The sequence below is a fragment of the Orbicella faveolata genome, unplaced genomic scaffold (genome assembly GCF_042242905.1).
Source record: "Orbicella faveolata isolate gen_17 unplaced genomic scaffold, um_ofav_v1 contig_2, whole genome shotgun sequence".
Taxonomy (NCBI): Eukaryota; Metazoa; Cnidaria; class Anthozoa; order Scleractinia; family Merulinidae; genus Orbicella; species Orbicella faveolata.
In genome coordinates this window covers 2,197,042-2,207,517 of record NW_028301547.1, presented here as the reverse complement: position 1 = coordinate 2,207,517, position 10,476 = coordinate 2,197,042, and the positions used below count along the sequence as shown (strand labels likewise).

The 10,476-nt window shown below is 38.4% G+C and overlaps 1 protein-coding gene across 1 annotated transcript; it reads right to left on the bottom strand.

The window, feature by feature from the left end:
- Positions 1–2,188: 2,188 nt before the first annotated feature.
- Positions 2,189–10,468, bottom strand: LOC110058189 (putative glutathione-specific gamma-glutamylcyclotransferase 2). Its single transcript, XM_089290791.1, has 3 exons — positions 9,755–10,468; positions 4,627–4,662; positions 2,189–3,314 (listed from the first exon to the last, which is right to left on the bottom strand). The coding sequence occupies exons 1-3, from the start codon at positions 10,166–10,168 to the stop codon at positions 2,928–2,930; spliced, it is 837 nt and encodes a 278-aa protein (XP_089146917.1). The 5' UTR covers positions 10,169–10,468; the 3' UTR covers positions 2,189–2,927.
- Positions 10,469–10,476: the final 8 nt, after the last annotated feature.

The window sequence follows — 10,476 nt, the reverse complement described above, 5'->3', positions numbered from 1 at the left end:
TGACTTGTGGTACCAGACCATTTGGTGAAAATCTACCAATCAGAAGGCGCCTCTCTTGACATGAACCTATGACATTAGATTCCTATATCAGCTGATTGCCAGACTGTAAACTATTTGCCCAAGGGGAATTAAACTTTGCTCGATTATCATTTCCCCTTCCCTCCCAATAGAAGATCGACAAATGTTTATTTCTGCAGGGACAGGGAATTAAAGCCTTGTTCCAAACTTTTGATAACTTCAGTGTCTGTTTTCCCCAAATAATCTGAATAATCAGACGAATCTAGAGGGTTTACGGTTTTGAATTTAAACATAATGACTGAAATGCCCGGCAGTGATATGTGTATCCCCGTGATATGTGTATCCCCGCACACATATCACTAGTGATATGTGTATCCCCTGTGGGGATACACAAAACACTGACGCGCCTGGGCATTCAACGAACAAAATGGCGACTCGGTTGCGAGGTTCCAACGAGCGCTGTAAAGAGTAGGAGAAACCAGAAATGAATTCGCGCCCAACGGAGCAGATTAGGATTTCTTGAGTTTGGTTGAGTTCCAACCGACTCGATTGCATATCTGACTAAAACTTCGAACAGCGGATACACATATCACTAATTATTTCATGGCGCAGTGATCTCAGTGTGTATCCCCTAAACACAGCCTTTAGATTAGCTATCTTAATCTACCTGATCGAAGAAAATGGCCAATTATTGCCGAAACGTGCTGGCTGCTTACTCGCGACGACGTTTATACCCAGGTTGAGGTTTGCGGAGTTTGCAACTCGAATGTCTAAATATCTAAACTGAAATCGCGTGCAGGGGATACACATATCACTAATTATTTCATGGCGCAGTGATATGTGTGTCCCCATAAACACAACTGTTATAATATAGCGCATCAACGTTGTCAAAACTGCAGGCAATATTAGCACCCGACGTTTTTACACGGCTTGGATTTACTAGAGTTTGAAACGCGATAATTCCACTAAAAACGCGTGCACGCGTGCACGGGATAAAAGGGATACACATATCACTGATTATTTCATGAACTAGTGATATTTGTATCCCCATGGACACAGCTGTTATATTGGCTTTCTACCCAAGAAGAAAAATGCCCATTACATTTGCATTGTCAAAACTGGCTTGCTAGAAATATTCACACCCGGCATTTATTCATAGCTTGGGATTTCTGGAGTTTCACTGACCTCGGTTGTACACGACCGCATGCAGGGGATACACATATCACTAATTATTACTTGGCGCAGTGATATGTGTATCCCCTGAAGACAGCCGTTATCAAGGCTAACTGCCGAAGAATAAACGTCGATTGTTATGAAACTTGTTAGCAATGTTCGCAGTATAGCAATGTATACAGCTTGAGACTTAACATATCTTACAAAAAGTCGAACTGAAAAGCGGGTGCAGGGGATACACGAGAGCCACTAATCATTTTATGGCGAGTGAGTCGAAGCAGTGATATGTGTTTCACTCCACGAATAATTCAGATGCAAACAAGGCGATGAACAGTGGAGAATATGCGTTACTCGATGGGTGAGAATGCACCGCGCAATTAATATCGTCCTAGAAATCCCGTGCCGTGAAACTCAAATTGAAATATATCTAGATCCATTTGGTGTTCAACTTTAAATTCATTATATCCTGCTCGCAGAAAACCAGTTAGGATCAAGAACACAATTCCAGCAGCAGATACGTATGCTTTTTCAACTACAAAATTTGAGATTTGTGTTTTAAGTCTGTTTGGGTTAGTCGTTCGTCCAGTAAGCGACCGGACGACGAGAGCGCTTTCAAGAAGGATATTGCTATTTAAAGTAGAGGGGAGGGGGGTGGGGGATACACATATCACTGGTCGCCATCTTGGAGGGGATACACATATCACTAGTGATATGTGTGCGGGGATACACATATCACGGGGATACACATATCACTGTGACACCGGTTAAAATGTGTTTGACATAAATGTCACCTTGGTTAACCCTTATAATTACCGCGATTATGCGCTATTAACCTGAGAGACAGTTTTCACCACGAAAACCACAGTACACCCAACTCAAACGGGATCAGTGTGAATGGAAAATATCTTCCTCCTGCTTATCAGACACGGAGTTATCTGGTTGTTTTGTAAGACATATGCGAAACAATAAGGAACTGCATTTCAACCAGTCTGGATCATTATTTTAGCTAGGGTTAATATACAAATAATTTATTAAATGAATTAATATGATGAAACATTTATTAGAACACCGGGGTTATTTAAATATTTATTGTGGGATATATTTTTTTGTCTGGTATGTTATTCTCTTCCTAGGTTTTTTTTTTTTCACTTTCCTCCTTCATGAAAGAAATTACTGAAACAAGAAAATGACAGAGGAAGTATGGTACCTTGGTTTGCCTTATGCAATTAATACTGGCTTAACGGCCCTAACAAGAAGAGCATAACAAACATATATAATTAAGCCAGTCATAATTAATTATGATAATAATTATCATAATAATAATAATTAACTGACCAGTAATTACTATGCTTGTCATTCTCTGTTCTTCAGGGGTGTGTTAAATTTACCTTGTTTTATCTGAGGCAGCGAGCTCGTTGTGTTCTGTAAGTAACCAAGTTATAAATACCCAGTGATATTATCCTGATTAATATGAAAATATATGCACCTTGAAAGATTTTTGCTCCTCTTTTTTTGACTGTAGTTTCAGTGAATTATTGACTTCTAAACACACTTAAATGCTTGTTCATTACAGATAAAAAATTTCTAACTGGAGGCTTATTAGGGAGGTGCCTCTTATCAAGAATTGAAGTGAGGGAGGGCACTTATATAGTGAAAGAAGAACAGAGGTAGTAAAATCAGCAGAAAGCCGTTTTAAAAGGGGGAGGTTTTCAAAGAGGAATTACAGCAACTATTCATTAAGAAGGTTTGCATTTAGAGGAAGAAGTTGATAGACCATTCTTCACTAAAGCCTCTAACTGAAATAAATGATCATCGGTTATCTCTGGATGAATGCTTCGCACTGCTTGAGCAAGATTCATGAGGTACTCAGTGTTTGTGCCACTGGGACCTTTGGACTGTAAAATTTGTTCAGCAATCTCAGATAAGGGGGCAGGTCCAAGATAAAATTCATTGCAAGGTGTTGCAATGTATATCTTTGCTTGGAAAGGACATCTGTGCAAATCCTTTGGATGAAATGTCACCCATGTAGCTTTGTAACCATTTTTCTCTCGAAAGTCAAGGTAGTCAATCACTTTTGGTATGTCTTTTGCTGCAATTTCATAGGCAGTTCCCCATACTTTTTCCTGCAATGTACATGAACACATACAGTGTCAAAGGTGAGTGAACATTTTGCTTGCACTGCTTGCCTACCATACTTGATACAAAACCAAAACTGTAGTTAGTTAAGCTGAAACTAATATTAGTTAAACTTTAGTTTATTCTTTCCATAGCCAGATGCAACATGCATTTCTCTTTTCATATTTATTTCATAATACTGATGTGAATTAATTCTGTAAAATTAATAGTGTGCAATAAAAGTTGATTAATTAGAGATTTCCAGAACAATAATTGAAGAGAGCATTGTGCAGTTCCAGATATTCTTATGTAAGTTCATAGTAGATTCTGAGGGGAACAGGTGTCTCGAAAGCCAAACATTTTGAAGGAAATCATAAAGCTGACCTGGAATTTCTGGAGGGGTGGGGTGGGGGTTCAGGTTTAAACCAAACAACCTTCTGTGGGAAGCATATCAGAATATCTGGAGCAAAACCTTTACAAAGTTTAACTAAATCAGGCTTCATTTAGCATCAGCCATGGCAATTTAAAGTGCTTCATTGGTTGTAAAATCCACATCATTGCTGTGTAGCACATTCAGATATAAATTTTTATCCCAAGACTGATCGACATACACATGCTGTTTCTCCTTACAAAATCAGAGCAGTGTCAAGATTACAGGTGATAGCATTAATCCTGAGGGTGGCTCCCATATGAAAAGGTCGGGGATGCTTGTCAGAAAAATTATTTGAATTAAACGCCAAAGGAGACCAATTTGGGTGTAGCTCGAGCTTTTTTTTAAAATGGAATAGGCTTGACTACCAGCTCTTGTTCAGGAAAGGAGCCCTTGCTGGTAGACCAGACTAGAGAGACCTGTGGATAACAAGCCTAAAAATGGAAATAAGGGTGTTTTTTTCATGTAATATACCAAACAAGAGAGACAGTGTTTCATCGGGATATCGAAACACCGAGAAGAGAGTTGAAAATACGATGTGCAGCGCAGAGTATTTTTGACGAAATCGACCAAGGTGTTTGCTTAGCTGATGAAAGACTGTCTTGATTGTTTGATATATCTTTTCAATTGAAACAAAAACAAGGAGTAAATGGAGAAGTAAAATCGTCAAAATCTATGCTAATTAAGACTGGGTATCCAAACCTCCTTCACAGTTGTGATTTTCTTTGTTTTAACTTCATAAATTATTAACGAGTTTGAGAATATTATTTCTTTGAGTGCAACCTAAAAGATACTTTGACCCCAGGGAGTAATATACGGCCAGATATGAATGAATGTGAATTGGAAGATTCAGAGATAAGAACTGACAGATAAACACACTCTAAGCTCACCTCAGGATTTTCAAGAAGAGTAACTACCCTTCCAGGCTGAAAACAAAATGAAGAGAAATAAATGAGCTTTAATTTAATCAACTAACCAGTAAAAATTCGATGTGCTATGTTATTGAAAGCATGAAACTTTAAGACTATGTCTTTTTGGGGGGAAGGGGAAGGGGAGAGGGATCATTCTTCAGGCTAGATTGTTTCAATGTATCAAAATATTATAAGTCTCATTAATTTATCAAGATTAGAAATTTGCAAATTTGCATAACATCATGCAAAACAAAATTTCAACCTTGATTTTATGCTTTTGGATATATCATAGTTAGTAGAAGTCCCCACTACTAACTATGGATATATCAAAATGGTTACTACAGTTCCCTATCAAATGTTTTGACATTAATAATATTAAGCAACCATGTCATTAGGCATCTCTTGATGATACTTGCTTATACTTGTCAATAAAATCTCAAACCTGAGTTACCTTGCGAGCATAAACCCCAGATTAACCAATAAAAAGTGAGCAAAGATAATAAATATGTCCATAACGTCAATTTGATAAAAATTTGTCATTACCCAGAACAAAACTGAGAACAGAAATCAATGCTTTCTTAATTTAATATCTTGAATAATTTTAAAAAAATTCTTGTTAATTTAGTGAACATTTACATATTATTTTGAAAGTGTGCGAGTTCCCAATTTTGACAATAGGATTGGTAAAAGCTCAAATCTTTCAGTAGGATATGACATGTTGGTTGTAATTTTCATGACTCAGGTCCAAGACATGAGAGCTCAGTGATAGCTGGTAGATATATTATCATCATTCAATGCATTTTTTTTCTCCCTTTTCATTGGCCAAGCATAGGTGTACGGGCACCTTCGGACTTGGCAGGGGATGGCTTTCTTGCCCAAAAAAAATTACACAAAGCCGAATGCGAGAGTACTGAAATCGGGTTGAAAAATGCACTCAAATTGCATGAAAACAAATATGTTTACATTGTTCCCACATCTAATAAACAGTAGTTATATTCAAAGCTTACATAATCAATCAATCATACTCCATCGACAATCTCAATTCAAGGAAAATCCAAAACTTATTAAAAGAAAAAATTCTAAAACAGTAACTTATAACTAGAAAATTTATTTATGTCAGTAAGGGAAATCATGCAAACAGCATTATTTTGTAATATTTCTCTCAAGCGTCATTTCCCGAATCATTAGCATTTTGCCTGAAAAATCACATAATTTCTGTTGCTGGGGGGGGGGGGGGGGGCTGCAGCCCCCCTTGGCCCCCGCCCCCAAGCTTGTATGCCTATGTGCCCAAGAGCCCACCACGTGACCTGAAAACTAATAAGAGCCTACAGATAATAAATTGTCTGCTCATGTGTAATACTGTCTAAAGGTGTTTTGCTGCAAATAATATTCTGCTCATGCGTAATAATATTGCAATCACACTCTTGTGTGAAAAATGGCAGATCGCTTCCTAATGAACTGTCAGGGAGTGATAAGCATAAACAGCTGGTTGCCACCCACTGGAACAAAAACAAATCCCTGACTTAACTTTTCACTGACTGTAAAGCAATTTTCAGTACTGACTATGCAGGATGATTATTCTGGCCATGAATCAACAAGAATAAGAATGGCTCAGATAATTCTTGTCACAAAAATATCTCATAAAATAGTTTTCAGTGATATTCCCTGACTTTTCACTGACTTTGTACTGGGACGCAGAAATTCCCTGACCTGATACAAAACTCCCTGACTTTTCCCTGACCTTGAATACAATCTCATTTTCCTTGACTTTTCCCTAAACGTAGCAGCCCTGATAAAATATGAAAAAACTTGGTGATCGAACGAAAAATCAATTAGTATCGAACTAGGTTATTGGCTTCAGCAAATAATCTATCTACTTGCCACTGGCAAATCAATAATCAAATAAAGCTTATGCAGTTACCAGTTTATGCTATTATGTTTGGGTGTCCGATAAAATAATAGCGGCAGCCTTACCCCCGGCCGTTGATAAAACCCTGAACATGGAACATTCCGGAATATCCCGGAACATTCCGGAATATCCCGGAACATTCCGGAATATCCCGGAACATTCCGGAATATCCCGGAACATTCCGGAATATCCCGGAACATTCCGGAATATCCCGGAACATTCCGGAATATCCCGGAACATTGAAAATTATGAGAAAAATATGCAAAATTAATTTTTCAAAAATTAAATTAAACAAAAATAAACTGGTATCAGTTTGGAAAATAAAAAGCAAAACAAAAACGTTACAAACGTAAAAAAAAACAACAAATAAAAGCAAAACAAAAAAAGGAAAAGAAACGAGAGAAAAATGAAAATGACTGCAATGAGTGATGGCTCGCAACTTAGAAGACTAATCCATTCCTTCCAGTCGTTCGCCATCAGTTTAATTATGTGGCTGTCCCTTATTCCCAGATTTCGTTGTTCATAGAAAATCAAGGTTGTGGCGTTCGAACTCTTTAATCAGACCGAAAAATATGGGTACACGAGTGTGATTTCTTTATTCAATTCAGTATGTCAGTTCAAAGATATGTATTTATAAAATAACTGAGCCACTACGCGCGCTCTCATTGGTCAATAGGTGTGTTTAGATAAGAGTATGTAAACATGGTTGTCACGTTTTAGATTTGCGTGTGTTTCTGATCAGAATTATTTTATGAGAGCAATAGAGCACTTTTTCCGTATTTGCATAGCCTCATCTAAACACTTGTGTGGTTGGGAGAATTCTCGAAAGTTATGCAAACCCTTGACTACGTTTCGGGTTTGCATAACTGTCTTGAATTCTCCCCAACCCTCCTCGTGTTTAGATGAGGCTGTGTAAACACAGAAAAAGTGCTCTATTGCTTAAATACACGATTTCTCATGAAGAAATAGTTTCTCCATGAGATAGAAATAGAAACTCTTAGGCACTGAGTTTCTTGTGTAAACTAGTTCAGACTGCTCAAGCTGTGATGACAGTGTAAACAAATACAAACACAAAATTTAAAAACATTTGGCGACGTGCTGTCTTACAGGGTCGCTGGTCAAAACTTTATTGTCTCAAGAAGTATTTGTTACAAGTGTTGGCGATCTGAAATTGAATTCAAAGTGTCGCCAACAGTTCAAATGCCTTTCCTGGAAAATGTTTTCTCCAGTACAAGTTAATTCTTAATTAATTAAAAACTCTTTTACTGTAGGCTATAATCTATTCATTGCTAGTTCAAGTTCATGTGCAGATTGTTATCTGTCATTCGATCCATTTGAATGCCACCAAAGTAGACCAAACATGTCAAGTACACGCCTGAACACACTACTCTAATCTTTGACCGAAAAGGCTGAGTCTGCACTTGGTGGGTCATAGCGCCAGGCGTTCCTAGCGGAGAGCGCGAAACTGGGGATGATAATTGCAACATGAAGACGGAACAGTAGTGACAAAATTATGTCTACTGACTTAACAAGCTATACTGTATGATACTCCTACGAAAACCTCAGATGTTGAAGAAATCGGGGATCAACAAAGGAAACACAATGAATTACCTGGCATTCATCATCTGAATCGTCTAGGTTTGTGCTATAAAGCCCTGTGACGCAATTGGCCGAAAAGAAGAGGAGCCTGCACTCATTGTGGTCAGTTGAAGGAATACCCAATGCTTCCTACCCCCCCAAAGTATATATAATATTATTATATTATTTGCCGGCTGGGAGGTCCGTATGGTGAAAAACTGTGACCGAGGTCTTGAAAATGCTACGGCCTTGGGCAGCATTTTCAAGCCCGAGGTCACAGTTTTTCACCATACGGACTGACTGTAAGCCGACAAATGCTTGAGAAAAAAAAAAAATTTTTCATATTTCCAGTTGAACCAGTTTATTTTTGTTTATTTTATTTTTAAAAATTTAATTTTAAACATTTTTCTCATAATTGTCATAATTATTCGATGTTCCGGGATGTTCCAGAATGTTCCGGGAGGTTCTGGGATGTTCCAGGATGTTCCATGTTCCAGATTTTATTGACGGTCTTACCCCCCTGAGATTCCATTAAAATTGATTTATAACAGATCTGATGGCCCGCTGGATTAGAGAAGGCAAATAAAATGTGTGGATTGATTGAAGAAAATAAGAGGGCACGGCCATGAATCCTGTAGTCTGATTTATTTAGTTCTTATCGCGTTCCGCGATCGATGTGTGGGTGGAAAAGGTCAACAACTATAAACGTGATTTGAGAGAGGGAGGGAAAAAAATATTAAGTTATTTACATAGCGAAACTGCCCTCGGCGCGCGTGCGGCCTCGGACAGCATTTTCAAGACCTCGGTCACAGGTTTTCATCGCACGGACCTCCCAGCAGGCAAATAACATAGTTCATATAACGTTTTGCTAAATTACACAAGAATAGTTTCGTGTAGAAGTATTTTTCAAAAGCTTGTTTACAAAAAAATGATGAATCCCAAGCGGCCTGTAGGTTATTGGTTTCGTAAGTGTGTTCTCTCTGCTCATAGGTCGAAGGCCTTCAACCTCGCTTGTTTATGGAGGACGTTAAACTTGTCGATCAAAGTCGATCATCGAAAACGTAGTCGATAAGTCGATAGTACTCGATATTTGTTGATAATTGTCAATCGACAGGTTTAATTTGTCGATAAAAGTCGATAATCACAAGATTTTCAACTGATTATCGATTTTATCGACAAAAATGCAGACACATTTTTCAATCGGCTACGAAATTATGTAAGTGTCAACAGCTCTTAAGTAAATCCGTATGGCAATAAAGTTGAATAAAAAACTAATTTGTCGATCAAAGTCGATAATCACAAGAAATCGTGTGATCAATTTTTATCGACATGTGGTATTTGTCGATTGATTAGTATCAAATTCGATCGACAACGATCGATTATTATCGACTATCGAAATTATCGACATGTTACGTCCTGGTTTATATCATTTGATCACGACCGCTGTGTTTTCTCATGGTAAAGTAACGCTCGCTGTATTCTGCAGCAATAAACGAAATTCCCGCGTGCGCTCCCGATACCTCGTTTAAGGTTTTGTTAAAATTAATCATTAAAATATTTCACAATCGTTTCAGTGTGATTAGTGAAAAGCTTACTACACCGGTATCAAGTTACATGTACCTTCTCTGGGACACCTCTGTGATCGCTGCTACCTTGATAAAATCGACGTTCGTATCCCTCAATGAAGCCTGGAACTTTACTAGCGAAGGGAAAATTAGCCTTCCAGGTCAACGATCCATAACCAAATATCCACAAGTTATCTTCATCTGACATACTGTCGGCTCCTGTCCGCCGACAAGCAGATCGACAGGTGCAACGACCAAGGGAGGCAGAGGAGAGAGAGCCTGGGAACGAGTTTACGGGTGGCAAGCCAAATCGACGTCGCGTCATGTCACGTTGCGTGGCAACCAAAATACTTGGTTCTATAAAGGTCGGAAGGGGGTGGGGTAGGGGGGAACGTTTGACTTTTGAAGAGGGGTGAACAATTTTGAAGAAAATATCCTGCAAGCAAACTTGTAACCCCAAAAAATTCATTCACACGACCATTGGCAAGCCAAATCGACGTCGCGTCATGTCACGTTGCGTGGCAACCAAAATACTTGGTTCTATAAAGGTCGGAAGGGGGTGGGGTAGGGGGGAACGTTTGACTTTTGAAGAGGGGTGAGTGATTTTGAAGAAAATATCCTGCAAGCAAACCTGTAACCCCAAAAAATTCATTCACACGACCACTGCCAAAAAAAACATTCATGCACGTTCAGTAAGCCAAAAAAGCATGTTATAAGGAGAAAAAAATTATTTTGCATACAGCCCAAGAAAAAAAGCTGGCTTGAGGAAAGTCTGCC

Coding starts and splice junctions, on each gene's coding strand:
- LOC110058189 (XM_089290791.1), bottom strand. CDS start 10,168: ATGAATTTTTTGGGGTTACAAGTTTGCTTGCAGGATATTTTCTTCAAA. Junction 4,663..9,754: donor ACAGAGGTGTCCCAGAGAAG/GTACATGTAACT, acceptor TTTTGTTTTCAG/CCTGGAAGGGTAGTTACTCT. Junction 3,315..4,626: donor CTCTTCTTGAAAATCCTGAG/GTGAGCTTAGAG, acceptor TGTACATTGCAG/GAAAAAGTATGGGGAACTGC.